The sequence below is a fragment of the Haliotis cracherodii genome, unplaced genomic scaffold (assembly GCF_022045235.1).
Source record: "Haliotis cracherodii isolate W230 unplaced genomic scaffold, xgHalCrac1.p SCAF_8, whole genome shotgun sequence".
Lineage (NCBI taxonomy): Eukaryota > Metazoa > Mollusca > Gastropoda > Lepetellida > Haliotidae > Haliotis > Haliotis cracherodii.
In genome coordinates this window covers 4120457-4142219 of record NW_027266341.1, presented here as the reverse complement: position 1 = coordinate 4142219, position 21763 = coordinate 4120457, and the positions used below count along the sequence as shown (strand labels likewise).

The window sequence follows — 21763 nt, the reverse complement described above, 5'->3', positions numbered from 1 at the left end:
TGTCTAAACGAAAAAGAAACTACAGTTTGTAGAACTGTGCTCAACTGCCAGTCAAAGTGACATATATGTGTCACACTGTATGCAGCTATGTATCAAGACTGATTCAACCTGTTTCCACACTGACTGGCCTGTGTGCCACCTTCCGATTTGAGGAAGGACATCACAAAAACTCAAACACTGAAAGAGATTTGGGCTGTTCTTTGTGTGTTGTTTAACGGTGCTAGAATGATGGCATCAAGTTTTGTTTGCTTGTTATACAACTAATTGATTCTCTGGTCCAGATTAACAGGCCAATGTAAAATAGTTGTAATATTGAGTACAAGGCATAATACTCACTCAAGAATAGTACGACATCACAGGCTATAAGTTGCCATATAATTCCAGGATATTAATAATACAAGCAAGGTCCTTATCCTCATTACCAAAGTAAAGTGCATTGTCCACGTTGGCAATAATTAGATAATACACTTACTGAATATTTACAGCCTTACTTTAAGACAGGTACTAAATGGATGTCGATGGACTGCAAATGGTGAGCAGCCTACCGTAAGCAACAATCTCTGAACGATGATGTACTATTATTTACAGTTAATATGATTAAGGCCCTGTGATGTGGCTTCTAAGTGTACAAAATGTGAGTATTGCCAACAGTATTGGTGCAGCTCGACACCTAACTGAATTAAGCCTCTATGCTGACACATAGCATGCATTGCCCATCAGTCAGAATCACCTTGTCCTGATGTGTGCATGGACAGTGCAGAAAAACAGTGGAGGAAAACAGCGGAAGGTTTCACGACGTGGGTCTTGTACAAGCAATAATGACTATTTGCCAAGCAATATGAACACGACCCATGAGATGAGATTTTACCATATGTCATTTGTGCCTAGCAACAGAACAAACACCAGAATTGAACTGGGTTTGGGGTTTCATTTTTTAACGTCAGAAACATTTCTATGGAATCGTCAATTAACATGCAATGGCAGTTCATGTAAAGTAAGAAATTGCTTGCTCAGCCTCACTTGGTATAACTGTCACTCAGAACCTTGTCTGAATACTTATACAAGAATGTCATCGCAATTAAGGCATGTTCAATTTGGGAGTTCAGGGCTGAAACGTCCTCTTTCTCACGTTATAGTTTGGGCCAAATCCAAGTGATGATGAATAAACCCAAGGTTCACTGTTGTCACAAAATTAAATCACACAACTGAAGTATGATCAGAGTTATCTGAGTGAGTGAGCCACTTTTAACAGTATTCCAGTTATATCAAGGCGTGTCAGCTTAATGTAGGAGGAAAGCACAAAGTGAGGCAGGTCTCAGACGTTTACCACTTTGGTGAAACCCACGAGCACAGGTATGGTGCTGACAAACCTAGAAACATAATCGGGGCGATTCGGGATTCGAACCCACAATCATAGGTTTCTAGCGTGCCCAAGGGACGCAACTCTGCGCAGCGAATCGCGGCGCCTTAGACAACTGGGCCACCTGTGTCCACTTGCTTGCTATGACCTTAGACCAGCTCCTTCCCAGCGTGTGACACCTTTCTTACCATCCCGGTAACCGCTGGCATCTGTATGAATGCAGCAATTACAAGAATCTTGAAATTTGCTCTCTAACTCCATGTAGTGACATTTATGTTCGTGTGTATGTGTGTTTTGGAATAGTTTTGAAAAGGTTTTCTATTTCCAAGATGAATTTACGTTTTTGTTTTTGTTTAATCAGATTGGTTCAAGATGGCAGAATAATGGAAAAACTCACAGCTCCTCTCCCCCTCCCCTACATTCTTTCCCTACCAATTACATATCTGTTGAAATGAAATGAAATTTCAAATTAACAAACAAATAAAATAACTTAGCTGGGGGAAAAGTAAACATAACAGTCAGTCGGTTGTGAGTTCAACTCACAGTGGGGAGGTTTGACTGGTTGCAGCAATAGTATAGAGAGCTCCGCGAATGGGGTTGGTTGGTTGGTTTGTTGTTTAACGCCGCATTCATCAATAGTCCAGCTATATGACGGCAGTCTGAAAATAATCAAGTCTGGACCAGACAATCCAGTGATTAATATCATGAGCATCGATCCACGCAATTGGGATTGATGACGAGCATAGTCCCCTGTTACGACAAGCATGGGTTGCTGAAGACATATTCAATCCCGGATCTTCACAGGTCCCGCGAATGGGGTATCGCAGTGAGGAGCATGAGATTGAGACTGAAGTTGAAAAGGGGAAGTGATGTCAAATTTATTGAATGAGTGAGGGAAGTTAAAGACTGTCACACTTAAAACTGTCATGTCATGAATTGATAGAATTAAAAGAAGGCTGAAAGTGATATAGGTCATTCCACTTTATACTGAAGGAAGACTTACCATGGGTAAATTAGCTGCCCAAGAAAGTTTGATTCCACTCCTTGAAAACCCACTTTGAATGTCTGCTAATGAATCAGTTAATGAATGCTAATTTACACAGAGACAAGATGCCTCAGCTTAGGAAATTGCTCTAACTACCATGTATATAATCTGACTAGAAACAGACAGTCTCGGCTGCATGTCTCTCTTTAAGAAGTGCTCTATGTCAATGTTGGCTATCGTTATAAAATCTTTACCAAATAGTTTAGAACATTACTAAAAGGACAGATACAAAATGGATGCCTATGGCGCCAAAATGGTGAGGGCCCCTACCTTTAGCAAGAATCTCACAACAATGTAATATTCTCCACCTAACAAAGAGGGTCTGACGGGAGAATATTTGCATGACCTGGAAGATCCTTGACCGACTGAAAGTTGAGCTCCTTCAATGTCGTTATCTGCCAGACCGGAGGAGTGTTATCAAGATTATGTTCATAGTCTCCGTGACTGTCTACATTCTGCCTGCTGTAAAACTGGCTTGAAGGAGGCCAATATGTCACCATGTTGTAGCACTGAACTACAGTGAGTGAGTGAGTGAGTGAGTGAGTGAGTGAGTGAGTGAGTGAGTGAGTGAGTGAGGGAGGAGAGATGTTTACCCTGTAAAAATGGAACTAAAATACCATGACACTAAAGCTCATCTGTACGAACAGCCAACAATTTAAAGCTTAACTGAGACAGTCATTTTACAAAAGTTCATATTTTAATATTTTCTGCCGAAATACGTCAGAAAAACCTTCACTACAATCTCATCATTTAAACAAAATATGATGCGTCGGAGTTCAGCTTCCTGAGTCTGGCAATTTCAGAATAAAAAATGCATCATGGGAGAATTCAAGAGCATGGTCAAAATAAATTTAATCTAACATTTTACAAAAAATATCCACAGAACATGTGTCTATAAACACACTACACAAATACGAAATTTCATAATGTGGCAGTCCCAGATTTGATGTTATTGTGTCACCTCGAGAAGAGTAAGCATATTTGGTTGTTAGTATATAGTATACTACTCAAAAGAAGTTAAGGATCACCCGATTCTTTCATATTGGTAATGTTAATCTGTCATGGCATGAGAGATTAACTATTGTAATATGAAAGAATCAGGTGATCCTTAACTTCTTTTGAGTAGTATACATGCATATGATAGTGTTGATAATTGCTAGTATTAGTATCACGACTAGCATCTATAGTTATCAGTATATAGGTTGGTTGGTTGTTGTTTAATGCCACACTCAGCAATATTTCAGCTATATGATGGCGGTCTGTAAATAATCGAGTCTGGACCAGACAATCCAGTGATTGATATCATGAGCATCGATCCACGCAATGGGACATGATGCCATGCATCAACCAAATCAGCGAGCCTGACCTCCCGATCCCATCAGTTGCCTCTTACCACAAGCATATTCACCTTATACGGCAAGCATGGGTTGCTTAAGACCTATTCTACCCCGGATCTTCACGGGTCCAGTATATAGTGTATATAGTACATGTATATATGGTGTTGCTAGTATTAGTATCAATACTAGCATTTAGTAATTAGTATAAGTTTTCAGTATGGGGTTTGAAGATTTTAATGAAAAGGTCACACAACATCATTCAGATTTAAAATAAGTTACGCTTGGGTCAGTCAGAACCCCATCGGCTCCATTGTGTCAGCCAGGGCAAATGTTGCGGTTGATTGGTTGACCCTACTGTTCTCCTTAGAGTCAGCTTTGCATGTTTTTTAACCCTCACTTGCACCTCAATCACGACAAAGACAAGTCAGATGACAGCAAGTGGATACATTTTGAAAACTCTTTACTTTCAAGGTATGTTTACAACTAAATGCATAAACATGTATATATATATATACCTTGTCTTAGATACGATAATACAAATAGGTGTAAGTTAAATTTATATGATACTATTTTCTATGGTGCGTGAGAGATGTAGTGAATGAGTGATTCTCCAGGACAGGCAATAACTTGACTATTTTTTGTGAATCTTTTATCACGTTTATGGTAAATGACTGTCCATGATAGTACTAGGATGTTTGGTATTTTAGTATGTTTTAAGATGGTGCTATGTTAGATCTGCAAATATATGTAAAGTAGCACTGATGGTATTTTGATGAGAAAGAAAGTAGTACCTACATCATCTTTTGTATATGGTAAATGACTGTCCATGATAGTACTAGGATGTTTGGTATTTTAGTATGTTTTATGATGGTGCTATGTTAGATCTGTAAATATACCGTATTCGACGTAATAAGCGCCCCGCTCTAATAAGCGCCCACGTCGATATTTGCTAATATATTGGCTAGTGAACAATCCCAATCAGCACCCCTTCCGATTGATCAATGTACACAAGACTTATTTATTCGCGTAAAATACACACTCGTGTGTTATATGCACCCTTAATTATGGGCATTTAATTCTGGAAAAATATGTCTGTCGTGCATAAACATATCAGGCTGTCAGCATAAACCACGAAATTTATCTTTCAACTCTGTTTTTTTCAACAAAATAACATTCTAATAAGAGCCCCCTATTTCTAATTTTGAGACCGCCCTGGGCGCTTATTACGTCGAATACGGTATGTAAAGTAGCACTGATGGTATTTTGATGAGAAAGAAAGTAGTACCTACATCATCTTTTGTACTTGTAGCCATATACTTGTATCTGGCACGGAGGCCATATTTGTCTGATGTCAGTTCATTTTAATGAACCATTTCATTGTCACAATTTCGATCATATTTCTGAGTGAGTATGGTTCAAGTTACATAGATTTTGGCAATATTCCAGCAATAAGACGGCTGGGGACACCAGAAATGAGCTTGACACATTGTACCCATATGGGTCTTCAAATTACCCACAGCCGCAATCTAACATGTCCTTTGTAATATTGTTCTGTCAATGAAGACGGCACATCCACATCAATTACTAATCGCTGAAATAGTTCCTTTCAGTAAGTCTAATAAAACACATGCATCATCATGAAAAGCAACAACAGCCATGAATGTACCAAAGAAAATTTAATGGTGACAAATGCCCTGTTAAAAGTTGAATAGTCTATTTTGTTAAATGAAATGAAACAAATTGATACTTTCTTTCCGTGCCCCAATTCACAATCGAATTGCTGATATTCTCAGCAGCCAATGGTAAAAAAGTCTTAAAAAGTCTTATGTCCCTGAACTTTCCTGCTGTGGGGTTACCCCAAACACGCCCACACCCACAGCAGCCACAACCACACCCACAGCAGCCACAACCACACCCACACCCACACTGTGGTTGTGCCACAGCAGCCACACCCACACCCACACCACTGTGGTCCTGCCACAGCAGCCACACCCACACCACTGTTGTCCTGCCACAGCAGCCACACCCACACCACTGCGGTCGTGCCACAGCAGCAACACCCACACCACTGTGGTCCTGCCACAGCAGCCACACCTACACCTACACCCACACCCACACCACTGCGGCTGTGCCACAGCAGCAACACCCACACCACTGTGGTCCTGCCACAGCAGCCACACCCACACCACTGTGGTCCTGCCACAGCAGCAACACCCACACCACTGTGGTCCTGCCACAGCAGCCACACCCACACCACTGCGGTCGTGCCACAGCAGCAACACCCACACCACTGTGGTCCTGCCACAGCAGCCACACCTACACCTACACCCACACCCACACCACTGCGGCTGTGCCACAGCAGCAACACCCACACCACTGTGGTCCTGCCACAGCAGCCACACCTACACCTACACCCACACCCACACCACTGCGGCTGTGCCACAGCAGCAACACCCACACCACTGTGGTCCTGCCACAGCAGCCACACCTACACCTACACCCACACCCACACCACTGCGGCTGTGCCACAGCAGCAACACCCACACCACTGTGGTCCTGCCACAGCAGCCACACCCACACCACTGCGGTCGTGCCACAGCAGCAACACCCACACCACTGTGGTCCTGCCACAGCAGCCACACCTACACCTACACCCACACCCACACCACTGCGGCTGTGCCACAGCAGCAACACCCACACCACTGTGGTCCTGCCACAGCAGCCACACCCACACCACTGCGGTCGTGCCACAGCAGCAACACCCACACCACTGTGGTCCTGCCACAGCAGCCACACCTACACCTACACCCACACCCACACCACTGCGGCTGTGCCACAGCAGCAACACCCACACCACTGTGGTCCTGCCACAGCAGCCACACCCACACCACTGTGGTCCTGCCACAGCAGCCACACCTACACCCACACCACTGCGGCTGTGCCACAGCAGCAACACCCACACCACTGTGGTCCTGCCACAGCAGCCACACCTACACCTACACCCACACCACTGCGGCTGTGCCACAGCAGCAACACCCACACCACTGTGGTCCTGCCACAGCAGCAACACCCACACCACTGCGGTCCTGCCACAGCAGCAACACCCACACCACTGTGGTCCTGCCACAGCAGCCACACCTACACCTACACCCACACCCACACCACTGTGGTCCTGCCACAGCAGCCACACCCACGACAAAATTGTTCGAGATGGGGTTGGGCGTTGGCAAAATGAATTGACACTACTTCCTCGATCTGTGGGCAACAGCACAGAATCTTCAGACTTCACATCTGTTCTCAATACAACTGAACTTACAGCACACTGGCCTTCAGTCTCATAAATCATGAAAGCAATTCATAAAGCTGAATGAGCTCACATCAGCAGTGACACATTAATCCATGTGATCTGCAGGGTAAGACGTATCACCCTCCACTAGATCACCACAAATCAACAGGTACCTTGAGTCAGACAACAGTCTGTATAGATCAAGTCAATTGCATAATACCCACGTGCATATATACTACTCAAAAGAAGTTAAGGATCACCCGATTCTTCCACATTACAATAGTTAATCTCTCATGCGAAGACAGATTAACATTACCAATATGAAAGAATCGGATGATCCTTAACTTCTTTTGAGTAGTTTATATATAGAGAGACTGCAATGTTTATTTGTGCAGCTGATCTTGACATCACTTGATCTGGAATAATCTATACTAATTGATTAAAACATGTTAACATAATAAGCCATATTTACTGTGAAGAAATGCAATCAGTTTTTAAAGAAATCTGAATGTGTTTGGGATTAATATATACATCTCGGAGAAAGAGCTCCCAAAGACTGAAATTTGACAACTGCAAAGTCACATGAAGAACTTAACGGGAGTTGCTGGAGGTGGTTAATGTGTGTGACGTACAACTCAAGTCCTCCAACTTGTTCTCCAGGTGTTTGGAACAGGCTGGGTGGGTGTGGCCAACAGATTTATGACCAGGTCATGTCCTTGAGACGTTTAACACATCATCATACACCATGTTTAGTCTTATCTGATCAACCTCTATCTATGTAACATTTGTTTCTGCCACCACCTCCTACCCCACAAACATGTAACATTTTTACGACCACCCCTGCCCATAGTAAATGACCAGTCCCTCAGCACCAAAATCGTCACATTTTGATGCTTCAGTATGGACATACTATTAGTCAAAGCTTCTCAGACAACAGACATCTGTTACTGTAAAAAAGAGTTAGTTGAGAAATAACAAAGAGAACAATACCTCACTTAGTGACAGGTTATATAACTCACCTTCTCTGTTGAGACATCTGTATGTTCCTCGGCGATCAGTAAACAATCCCAGATGGACACTGTCGTCATCCTCGACATGGGGATCTGCGTCCTGATCTGAAAACCAGCAGACACACTATTACTGCATACAGATGGATATCAGACATCTATGTCCTAATCCAAAATGTAATTGAACGAGATCTCTGGACCTCTACCTAGCGACAATCTGGTTAGGACAAAGTCCTTACATCATAGAACAGGCGTGTGCAAGTATTTATATCTGTGTACACACATATTGCATGAGGTTTAAACATATGCTGTTGAGGAAAAACCCGATTGCCGAAGTGGGCTGTTGGCTTGCATGCGCAAGTTATACATGGAATAAATGACATGAGTGCAAATATACTACACAAAAGAACTTAGTCACATGAAGAAATTGGGTGTTTAATAACTAAATCTATTAGAAATTTGCACTGGTCCTGAAGTCCTTGCCAAACTGCCCAATTGATAAGGACTAGAAGAAATTTGCCATTATTATTGGTTTTGCTATATGTTATCATTATAAGGACTAGTGGACTAAAACTGTTAGTTTCTACCCCTGGAGTAGTACTTTCACATTTATACTATGGGACCACATGAGGTGCATCTAATGGAACAATTATCCAGAAGACATGACAGCTTAACTGTAGTCACATGAGTGAATCGAGTGTATTTTAATTTCTATTGAGTAGTATATTTGCTTTGATATGTTGTACCATGGGACCACATCAGGTGTATCGTTCTAACAGAGCCATTATCCATATGACTGAACTGAGGGGCAGTTAACATTGCTTTAAATGAACCGGTGTGTCATGTGCTGCTCCTGTATATCTGAACGATAAGTAGAGCAATCAGGAGTGTTAGTAATTTAAGGTAGATCGTTCAACTCAATGGGCCACCTCAATGGGCCACCCTGCTCAGCCACCTCAACGGGCCACCCTGCTCAGCCACCTCAACGGGCCACCCTAGTTGGCCACCCTGCTCAGCCACCTCAACGGGCCACCCTAGTTGGCCATCCTACTCAGCCACCTCAACGGGCCACCCTGCTCAGCCACCTCAACGGGCCACCCTAGTTGGCCATCCTACTCAGCCACCTCAACGGGCCACCCTGCTCAGCCACCTCAACGGGCCACCCTAGTTGGCCATCCTACTCAGCCACCTCAACGGGCCACCCTGCTCAGCCACCTCAACGGGCCACCCTCCTCAGGCACCTCAATGGACCACCCTAGTTGGCCACCCTACTCAGCCACCTCAATGGACCACCCTAGTTGGCCACCTCAACGGGCCACCCTACTCAGCCACCTCAACGGGCCACCCTACTTAGCCACCTCAACGGGCCACCATACTCAGCCACCTCAACGGGCCACCCTACTCAGCCACCTCAACGGGCCACCCTACTCAGCCACCTCAACGGGCCACCCTGCTCAGCCACCTCAACGGGCCACCCTACTCAGCCACCTCAACGGGCCACCCTACTCAGCCACCTCAACGGGCCACCCTACTAAGCCACCTCAACGGGCCACCCTGCTCAGCCACCTCAACGGGCCACCCTGCTCAGCCACCTCAACGGGCCACCCTGCTCAGCCACCTCAACGGGCCACCCTGCTCAGCCACCTCAACGGGCCACCCTACTCAGCCACCTCAACGGGCCACCCTACTCAGCCACCTCAACAGGCCACCCTAGTTGGCCACCTCAACGGGCCACCCTAGTTGGCCACCCTGCTCAGCCGCCTCATAGGACCACCCTAATTGGCCACAGACAACAGGCAGTACAGATTGTTTACAGGTTACTAAGTGCATCACTGGTTACATCTACGCCACATTCTATGAATCTCCTAAACACAGACAACCTTGACAGTCATGCACCCGCATTCTCACATGCATCTCTTTAACATGTGCTATGCCACATACTACTATAAGAAACAAAGTCAGCGAGGACTAGGGAAGACTCATTCGAAGTAGTTGGTTTATATGGGAAACAACAACTTAGTCGAAGTGATTAACAATGTTGATATTTCCCATAATGAAGCATTTGCAACTAATTCTATCTAGCATATAACTAGGTGAGATGAGGTGAGATAAGGTTTAACATTGCGTCCAAGATTATTGCACTTATATAGTGACATGCAGGCACATGTGTGTGGCTGCTTTTACTTCTCTAGACTAATGCACATTGTATAGTGCAAGCACACTGAGATACCATGCCGTAAGACCCTGGTCTGCTCTCCGTACACACTCTACCGCAAGTCCACAGGCACTCGCATATAATTAGAAAGTATAATCAATTTTGTGAAGGAAAAGTTATAGCAAGGTGTTACAAGATAATTACGAAATACAGTAACACATCACTCACAGGTCAAGATGCTGCTTGAAAAATCTACTGTGTTGATGTAATTAGTATTGATCATGTATATACACGGATGGAAATAGTTATTACTGATGCATAAATCTGTGGTCCATGTACAGTGTTAGATGGCTGTCATGTCTGTGGTCCATGGACAGTGGCAGATGGCTGTCATGTCTGTGGTCCACGGACAGTGTTAAATGGCTGTCAAGTCTGTGGTCCACGGACAGTGTAAGATGGCTGTCAAGTCTGTGGTCCACGGACTGTGTAAGATGGCTGTCATGTCTGTGGTCCACGGACAGTGTTAGATGGCTGTCATGTCTGTGGTCCACGGACAGTGTTAGATGGCTGTCATGTCTGTGGTCCACGGACAGTGTAAGATGGCTGTCATGTCTGTGGTCCACGGACAGTGTAAGATGGCTGTCAAGTCTGTGGTCCACGGACAGTGTTAGATGGCTGTCATGTCTGTGGTCCACGGACAGTGTTAGATGGCTGTCATGTCTGTGGTCCACGGACTGTGTTAGATGGCTGTCATGTCTGTGGTCCACGGACAGTGTTAGATGGCTGTCATGTCTGTGGTCCACGGACAGTGTTATATGGCTGTCATGTCTGTGGTCCACGAACATTGTTAGATGGCTGTCATGTCTGTGGTCCACAGACAGTGTAAGATGGCTGTCATGTCTGTGGTCCACGGACTGTGTTAGATGGCTGTCACGTCTGTGGTCCATGGACAGTGTTAGATGGCTGTCATGTCTGTGGTCCATGGACAGTGTAAGATGGCTGTCATGTCTGTGGTCCACGAACATTGTTAGATGGCTGTCATGTCTGTGGTCCACAGACAGTGTAAGATGGCTGTCATGTCTGTGGTCCACGGACTGTGTTAGATGGCTGTCATGTCTGTGGTCCATGGACAGTGTTAGATGGCTGTCATGTCTGTGGTCCATGGACAGTGTTAGATGGCTGTCATGTCTGTGGTCCATGGACTGTGTTAGATGGCTGTCATGTCTGTGGTCCATGGACTGTGTTATATGGCTGTCATGTCTGTGGTCCACGAACATTGTTAGATGGCTGTCATGTCTGTGGTCCACAGACAGTGTAAGATGGCTGTCATGTCTGTGGTCCACGGACTGTGTTAGATGGCTGTCACGTCTGTGGTCCATGGACAGTGTTAGATGGCTGTCATGTCTGTGGTCCATGGACAGTGTAAGATGGCTGTCATGTCTGTGGTCCACGAACATTGTTAGATGGCTGTCATGTCTGTGGTCCACAGACAGTGTAAGATGGCTGTCATGTCTGTGGTCCACGGACTGTGTTAGATGGCTGTCACGTCTGTGGTCCATGGACAGTGTTAGATGGCTGTCATGTCTGTGGTCCATGGACAGTGTTAGATGGCTGTCATGTCTGTGGTCCATGGACAGTGTTAGATGGCTGTCATGTCTGTGGTCCACGGACTGTGTTAGATGGCTGTCATGTCTGTGGTCCACGGACTGTGTTAGATGGCTGTCATGTCTGTGGTCCACGGACTGTGTTAGATGGCTGTCATGTCTGTGGTCCACGGACTGTGTTAGATGGCTGTCATGTCTGTGGTCCACGGACAGTGTTAGATGGCTGTCATGTCTGTGGTCCACGGACTGTGTTAGATGGCTGTCATGTCTGTGGTCCACGGACTGTGTTAGATGGCTGTCATGTCTGTGGTCCACGAACAGTGTTAGATGGCTGTCATGTCTGTGGTCCACGAACAGTGTTAGATGGCTGTCATGTCTGTGGTCCACAGACAGTGTAAGATGGCTGTCATGTCTGTGGTCCACGGACAGTGTTAGATGGCTGTCATGTCTGTGGTTCACAGACAGTGTTAGATGGCTGTCATGTCTGTGGTCCACGGACAGTGTTAGATGGCTGTCATGTCTGTGGTCCACGGACAGTGTTAGATGTCTGTCATGTCTGTGGTCCACGGACTGTGTTAGATGGCTGTCATGTCTGTGGTCCACGGACTGTGTTAGATGGCTGTCATGTCTGTGGTTCACAGACAGTGTTAGATGGCTGTCATGTCTGTGGTCCACGGACTGTGTTAGATGGCTGTCATGTCTGTGGTAGTCACAGCTGTGAGTGAGCAGGGGTGAGCATTAAACATGCCATAATGAGGTTTGATGGGTTTTCCCCCCAATGTAAAGACATTACTGTGAGCATATAACACCTGAAACACCATGTCAACAAATCTGTACAGGAGTACACAGAATCATTTTGTAATTACACTGTCTGGTTATACAAAGTGTTCATTGTATATCCGGACTTATGTTTGTAACTTATTTGATTTATTTCATTCAAAATTCCTTTTAATTAATTTCGGTGAAATCGTGTGAGATGCGAAATAAGATCGCACAACTCACCCTTATTTACAGCAACCACGGTCAGATTACTGCTATTGACGCCTTGAAACGAACTTTAGTTGACAGAGAATGGATACATATATGATAAATGCCATACTTTGAATCGTTAAAAGTCATATTTGTTGTAGTTTGACAAATCTATGTCAACATGCAGTTCTCATGATCACGTGCTATGATTAGGGTTATTATTATTTTAAATTATACTTGGGTGTCACTATACTCAAGAAAATATGGCACCTCTCAGGGAACAACCATTATGTAGATATGTCTCATCATTTACGGCCGGAGAACACCCATGTCTTGCTGTTTAATACATCTCTGACTCAGGGATCAACCATTATGTAGATATGTCTCATCATTTACAGGTGGGAGAACACCCATGTCTTGCTGTTTAATACATCTCTGACTCAGGGAACAACCATTATGTAGATATGTCTCATCATTTACAGATGGGAACACCCATGTCTTGCTGTTTAATACATCTCTGACTCAGGGAACAACCATTATGTAGATATGTCTCATCATTTACAGATGGGAACACCCATGTCTTGCTGTTTAATACATCTCTGACTCAGGGAACAACCATTATGTAGATATGTCTCATCATTTACAGATGAGAACACCCATGTCTTGCTGTTTAATACATCTCTGACTCAGGGAACAACCATTATGTAGATATGTCTCATCATTTACAGATGGGAACACCCATGTCTTGCTGTTTAATACATCTCTGACTCAGGGATCAACTATCACATAAATACGTCTCATCATTCTTCCATCACATGTATAAAGTGGCCCTTCCTTGGATATATTAATCTTTGCCTACCCCAATGCCTCCTTCTAAACCTAATACACAATACCTGTATACAGCATTGCAAACATTCCTCAGCATCTGTATTGGCAAGATAGTTCCCATCAAGAACTAAAATGAGTGTGAAATTAGATGCAATGTGTAGTGTTCAATGACACAGGTGTGAGTGAGTGAGTGAGTTGGGTTTAACGCCACTTTTAACAGTATTCCAGTTATATCGCGCCATGTCAGCTTAATGTGGGAGGAAAGCCCGAAGTGCCGCAGGTCTTAGACGTTTACCACTTCGGTGAAACCCACGAGCACAGGTATGGTGCTGACAAACCTAAAAACATAATTGGGGCGAACTGGGATTCGAACCCACAATCATAGGTTTCTGGCGTGCCCAAGGGACGCAACTCTGCACAGCGAATCGCAGCGTCTTAGACGACTGGGCCACCTGTGCCCCGACACAGGTATGAAGCAGTGTACAACACAATAAGCACCAGGTATGTTATTTTTGAAATACTTTTCCCTGGAATAAATATTTTGAAATAAATCAAGAACATAAAATTCTATTGTATGTCAATTTATTAGTGAGTAGCTTATTCAGCACTGTAATTTAAATATTAACCACCCCTGGTTTGGAGGCTTGTTCAACGAATAAGAGTGAGTGAGTGAGTGAGTGAGTGAGTGAGTGAGTGAGTGAGTGAGTGAGTGAGTGAGTGAGTGAGTGAGTATGGTTTTATGTCGCTTTTAGCAATGTTCCAGCAATATCACAGCGGGGGACACCGGAAATGGGCTTCACACATTTTACTCATGTCGGGAACCGAAGCCGGGTCTTTAACCACTAGGCTACCCGACTTCCCCTCAACGAATGAGAGCTGGGAAACTTGTTAGAGCAAATATAGTATCTCTGTACTTCAAGTCAGGTACAAAGTGGCAAATGTAGATATTCAACACCCAGTCATGCACTCAAATTCAGTGGATGGCGTGCACAACATAGGTGTATGAATTACAAACAGTTCCAATGTCTTCATTTATATGCCATTCAACATTATGTCTAGCATCGCACCACTTGAATATATTACACATGTAATGTATGTAGGTGTACTCTTATACTGCCAGTCAAACTGAAGTCTGACTATATTTCTCCATGTACCTAAAAGCATCAACGATTCATCATTACAAATATAAATGTGTAACAACTGCCGTAAAGTCATTGATCTGCAAGGACCTGGCATCATCCAGCAGCCATTGTGACCGACAGATCCTCTGTTGATGCCTGTCATCTGACCAACTGATCCTCTGTTGATGCCTGTCAAATATGTCTGCCCTCTCCAACTCCAAAAAATATTAACTGTTTTAGAACTAAAAACCAAACAAACATTTGCTTATTTACCAGACAAGAATTTTACACAATATATGGTACCTGTGAAACTTGAAACAAAACTAAATCACATGTTATATATAGTACAGAAGAACACCACAAGACAAGTGCAACAATCCTGAATGTGACTGCTTCAGTGTAACTAGGACCGTACACGCAAACATAGAGGAGTTCTTAAGACTGGAGTTTATCTAAATCTAATTCTTCTCTGGGCCGATAAAGCCTGGAATGCTTCAGAAATAGGCAGTAGTTCCAACTGCCATCCTTCATCTCAACACTGGCGTCTTATTCTAAGTGTTTTGGGATCAGTATTTCTTTGCAGTGTAACAGAGTTAAGTGGGTAGTCTAAAAATACTTTCCACTTCAACCTTAGTGTGAAGCAGGGCTATATATAGAGTACACCAACAGCTCCCTGACATTGTCCTGACCTCACTTCCAGTGCTTACAGCCATGGTGTTTGCTTCCTGCCGTCACCAAAACATAAACATACCCACACCAGGCACATGATATTTCTCCTGATTGGGAAATAACACAGAATGACTTTATCAACAACATTTATCCATCTAAAGATCCTATCTAATCAAATATTCTTTTTCTAAGTATTGATTTTGTTTGATGTATGTTGTTTAACGCCACACTCAGCAATATTCCAGCTATATGAAGGTGGTCTTGAAATAATCGAGTCTGGACCAGACAATCCAGTGATTGACATCACAAGCATCGATCCATGGAATTGGGACACGATGACATGCATCAACCAAGTAAGCGAGCCTGACCGCACGATCCTGTTAGTCACCTCTTACGACAAGCATGGGTTGCTGAAGATGTATTCTACCCCAGATCTTCACAGGTAATTGATTTTGTCATGAGTGCCACTATGAGTGAGTGAGTGAGTGAGTGAGTGAGTGAGTGAGTGAGTGAGTGAGTGAGTGAGCACTCAGCAATATTCCAGCTATACTTATGACGGCAGACTGCAAACAATTTAGCCTGGACGAGACAAACCAGTGAGCAGAGATTCACACTTCGAGTTCATTTCAAAATGTTTGCTTGCTTGTTTGTTTGTTTGTTTGTTGCCAAGTCAGCTAGCCTGACGACCAAATTCCATTAATGTCTTTTCCACGTCTTTTTCAATAATGATGCAAGAATTATCACAACCTAAACATGGATTATATTATGACACTAACATTTGTCAGTCTGCTTATCTTACCAGTGTTTATACAGAAGTGTGCAAAGTTGATAAGCGGGCTCCATCACAATGTCACAATTACACTGTCATCTTAAGCACATTGACTGAAATAATGCTGTAAGGAGCTTTTTGGCAGTACCTGACACGTAAAACAGGCTGTCTGATTGGCACTTGTTACTATTATCTTACGCCAACATGGGCAAAGGTTGCCCAAAGGTTGTCAGAAAATCAACAACATAGCGGTTGTGTCAAGCCTTTTAAGACACAACTGAGTATTTTACTGAAACAAAGTATGAAAAAAAACGGTGAATATTGTGATGGGTCAGTTAAAGGCAGATCAGCATGCCACAATGTCATGACTGGCAAAACTTTGTCCTGGACACACCATTTTCTCCAAAGAGAAGTGGTTGGCTTTATTCCTATTGATGACTGAAGTGGGAAGTTAGTTACTGGTGGGCCCAAACAGCCCTTCTTTTTTTGTCAACTTTATGAACACACTGTCAAGACACACTGACATGATGATCAAGCAAGCCGCCGATCTCAAGACTCCACAGACCACTCAGCTCATACAACAAGCACACGTAACTGCTAACCAATTTTAACCCAGAATCACCATAGGGTAATGCATCATACAGTTGACCTGGCGTTAAAAAATACAAATACAAATTGTTTCTTCAAATTTACCTGATTGATGAAAGGTACAAATTTCATAAGATTCTTCAAAAGGAGTGGAGACACACATACAGAAAATTAGAAAAATACATTTTTGTATCAGCTGGTCTATGATTCTTCAGCTATAAATATCAATGTCTGGCTTGGTATCCCTTCACAGAGACAACAAATCTTACTGTATGAATAGAGAGCAGTAGGCCATTAATTTGGTTAATAAAAGACATATTACATTACCATCAATCCTAAAATAGCAGCAAGCCTCAATTATAGGCTTGTTTGACAAGTTTGAGTTTGTCTGTAGATGTCCACCAGAATAATGCAAAGCTGACACCAGCAGCAGAACTCTAAAGGTGGCCAGATTCCATATTTAGGGTTTCAAGCCAGAGTCTAGTCCTGCACCATGACCGTGGAATATATTTATTTTATGAAAAAATAATAATCTAGAAATGCATACAAAAGCAAGTCTAGCCAGCTCAAGCTAGCTCTATTCCACAAATCAGCATAGGGAATTTTTTATTTTTAGAGTCAAGAAGGATATTGTGTAATATAAGATTTCAGAGACTAAATGTTAGTCTAGCCAGAGTCTGAAACACTGTTCTGATGAATACCGAGGGTGGGTAAAGATTTGTCCTCAACAAATTCAAGGCCTTTTCATTAGTCTTTTCCAAGGCACTTATGGTCAAATTCAAGGCAAATATTATCCCCGTTCGCAATCACATTCATTTGGTCGAACACTCATAATTCACACAATCATCATCCCATGAGGTGTGGCTTCAGCTTTGGAGTTAAATGACTGGTTTCCGTCTGATACCACGAAAAAAATCTAAATTTGTTAAATACCGATACTGTGAAAGGGAAAATGGGTTAATAGACGAGCTTGGTCTCAAATAACCTCATGATGTTGTAAGAGCCAACTAATATAGGGTTGATAAGGCTCTGGGACTTGGCTGTAGGGCTGGGACGGGTAACTCGGGCACTCGGGTTGGGTAGGTCCTGAGTAGGAGTGAGTGAGTGAGTACGGTTTTACGCCTTTTTTAGCAATATTCCAGCAATATCACGGCGGGGGACACCAGAAATGGGCTTCACACATTGTACCCAGGTCGGGAATCGAACCCAGGTCTTCAGCGTGATGAGCGAACGCTTTAACCATTAGGCTACCCGACCGCCCCTCCTGAGTAGGACCTGGGTACCCACAGGACTACTCGGACCCGTGGTTAGTCACGTGATATATTGTTTGATGACAAAAACTCACTATAGCTCATTGGTTACACCACAAGTCGCTAATGTTCGCATTTCTTTCTGACGATGCACACATTCCTTTTGGCTGGTATATGTTTCAGTAAAGATAAAACTTCAGTCAACTTCAGTGTATTGATACAAGAATCTAAATAGTTTTGGCCAGGGCTGCAATAAAACAATTCCCAATCAGACATTTTGTTCCCAACCCTTGGGACCTGCAGTGGGTACCCGGTAGGGCCTGGTAATAGGGGATCGGGTACCCAGGTAGTAAATTTGGACTCGTCCCAGCCCTACTTGGCTGATTGCGCGCCATCATGCCCCTGATCATGTGAATCTGCTCATGCTGTCAGTCACTGGTTTGTCAAGTCTGGACTTAAATATTTACAGGATCTGTTGATATAGCAAGAATTGTGCTGCATTAAACAATCTTACTCATCAACATTCCATCATCTTCTTATTCACCCCACTTGAAAGCAGACGCTTAATCAGTGTCCACCATTACAACTGAAGAACAATCACACTCCCATCACCAACGAGGCAACATTAAGACAGAATTCCTAATTCCACAGCCACTTGAGCAGTATCTGTCAGTACACCCAGTATGTGTTCCAAGTTGGCCCCACGGCACTGATGATCCCTAGATTGTGGTCTTTAAGCATGTCTAATTTAAACACATGAACTCTCAAGGGCTTTACCACAAGAGGAATGGAGTCATTGACTCCTCGCTTCAGACCTGCAGGGAACATGTCAAACATTTCTTCGTCACTTTCTGTTTAATCAATACATACTTATTCAAAATGACTTGACTTAGATTTCCTTGTGCAATACACAAAATCTTCAATAGAATTCGAAACGTTTTCATGAAATAACATAGTGAGGTATATTATTTTAGTTGATGAATTGACAGGAAATGAGGTTGAAATGGTCCCGTTCTCAACTTGATTGACATTTTTTCTCTTCCTGTTACCTTGGAATGCTCTTAGAAACACCTCAAGGAAATGAGGCCGTGGAGCATGTCATTTCCATGTTAACTTTCTCATCCTTCTTTTACAAAACATACTTCCCAGGAGAGAGGGTTGACCTGTTGATTCCTGCAAGATTTCAACATGTCTCCCTGTACATTGTATTTGAACATGGGAAAGCAGACACTCGTAGTAGGACTAGGCATTGGCTGTATTTATCAAGTACTGCAAGGAGAGAATACATGTAGCGATCTCTTTTGTCTGTGGGCACTTGGGGACAATGACATGATGTAAGATGGGATGGGAGGGGGCAGGGATGAAAATCTAATGTCAACATACTGAATGTTTTATAGTCATATTCTGATCGAGAAAATAAGGACTCAATTGTCGCAGGAAAACTATTTTAGCTTTGAAGAAGAAGTCATAATCCCTTTTGTTGTTTTGTGCAGCAATATCCAGCATTATAAAGGCCCAGATGTATACAGGCAAACCTGTGGTTGATGGCACTACTTCCCACGTGCCGAAATCGGGGTACAAAGACAAGGCCTGACCACCTACCTGTACCATTATAGATGGCTCCAAGATGGATTGCATGGATACTGTGGCCCTTCTGAGAGACCCATCTGCTAAAAGGTTTGACCTAGTTACATTGTATCACCAACTCAGTGTTGGAAATAAAGGACCGCTGGGCCCTAGGGTCCTTGTTCATGTCTTATTACTGCTTAAGGGGTCAGATATGTAAGGGTACAACAGATATGTACCTTTCCGTATAAAGATATGTACCCAGTCAAAATCAGAATACAGAAGTGCAGAGTCCATTCTGCCACAGGATGCTTTGTGCATGGCGCTTCACCGGGTTCCTTGAACGCTTACGTATATGACACATCTTGGATGCCAAACTGTGGTAAACTTCAACATGGCAGTACACGTTTCTCTCATTATTTCTCCTTTCCCGTAAATGAATCGGAACTGTCATACTGGTGTATGATGTATTCCAGCATGGAATCTAAAAAATGAGCATGCATGGTTATGTAGTACAGTACTCTAATATTCCTGAGTGTGCAGCATTTTCCAGCATGCACTCGTAATCAGGCGAACTACAACATGAACTGGTTTCGGTAACAGGTTCCGGAATATGGACTCGCCCACCTTTTATGGGTCCCGGGTATCTTCCTGTATTTTGATTTTGCCTAGGGTACCAGTACATTTCTGTAGAACCCGTGCCGACAATGATCATTTCAGTCTTATTACCTGGTCAGTAAAAATTGAACTGGCTTGAATTTCACCAAAAAAACAATTAATTCTGAACACTTGTCAAAAGTCAACTTTGTCATACTTAATCATGCTTCATTTTTACAACAATGAATCACTGAATGATATGCACATGAACTATTAAATTTAGCCTTTTTCCCCTCAAGTGAAAAATAATAATTTTCACAGAACTGATTTGTACCTTGTCTCTAACTGAATACAACACCATTGCAGAAATAAAGTTTCAGAAAAAATAAAGAAATCCTGAATTCGTTGTGGTTTGAACAAGGAATCATCATCGTGTCGCTTCTTTTCCAACTGCAGTTATCAAGAACACCCTGACAAACAAATCCAATTGAATAACCGTCATAACTGAATTTCACTGATGTAATTATACAAGCTTGTTATTTCCAAATTAACAGCTCTGATGCAACATATTTAACCTCACAGCTTTCACAGCATGGTAATGGTTCTGTTCCTTTGCATCAGGATGAGCTCAAGGTCAAGTTAATTCACAGATGTAAGATAGAAACAGCACCAATTCCTGAGCTGATTCCTTCTGACGCCAGGGTAAGCCTGTTAGACCTCATTAACATCACGATGTCTGCCATTTCTTAGCTTCTCCATGTGGACACCAGATATTAATCTTCAACTCCATGACATGTGCTGTGCCAGACATTGTTTGTCTCCGGAAAATCGACCTCTCCATCCATAATCAACATCATCAGTCAATCGATAATCATAAGAAAAGTTTAGTATCATGTTGTAAGCATGTGTTTCCATTTCAAGAGAGCTTGAACTACTTTTATAAATAGATGAATTATTATTTTTATATGGTCATTATTGATGACATTACGTGACTTACCTCACTATTAACTCAGTCTGCAAGTAGTGAGTGCAAAACCATTATCTGAATGAATCATGTTTATCAAAACATCCACCACTCTGCCGTCCAAAGCTGGTGCAATATAAGCAATATTTGAACACTTCCTAGACTCTCTAACCGACACCTCAAGCTCTTTACAGTGTAACCTTGACAGACTAAAATTTATCTACATAGTCATTGTTGCTTCATAGACAAAGTGTTCACAACCAGTTTACCAGTCGACCATTCAGTAACCCTCAACATTATCTGCCCTGATACATAAAACACAATAAGCAAAATCTATGACCCCCTAAACACACATTGAGTGACTGTCGGACGCTTTAATGTCCTGTACTTTACGCCATCAAGCTGCTTGGACGCACATCAAGCTCATATTAAGTGTCCATAAACTCAGTCCAGGATTACCTACATGGCAGCACTCCATCAACAGAGATGTCCATGGACGTACACAAGAAATCCATACCAGCAGCAAAATCAAAGCCATTTTGTTTCTTGAATTAATAAATGCTCTAAAGAACCTTTTGTATAAACAAGTCACAAAATAAAACTAAGACTTCAGGGTGGTCCTCATAAGGGCAGTTGCAAGTCAGTACT

The 21763-nt window shown here is 43.1% G+C and overlaps 1 protein-coding gene across 1 annotated transcript in view; it reads right to left on the bottom strand.

Moving 5' to 3' along the window:
- LOC139449348 (gem-associated protein 5-like) overlaps positions 1 to 21763 on the bottom strand; it is a 193904-nt gene that overhangs the window by 54478 nt on the left and 117663 nt on the right. Inside the window, exon 18 of the mRNA XM_071230671.1 lies at positions 8048 to 8143. Coding sequence (XP_071086772.1) covers positions 8048 to 8143 — 96 coding nt within the window. The remainder of the gene's footprint in view (positions 1 to 8047; positions 8144 to 21763) is intronic.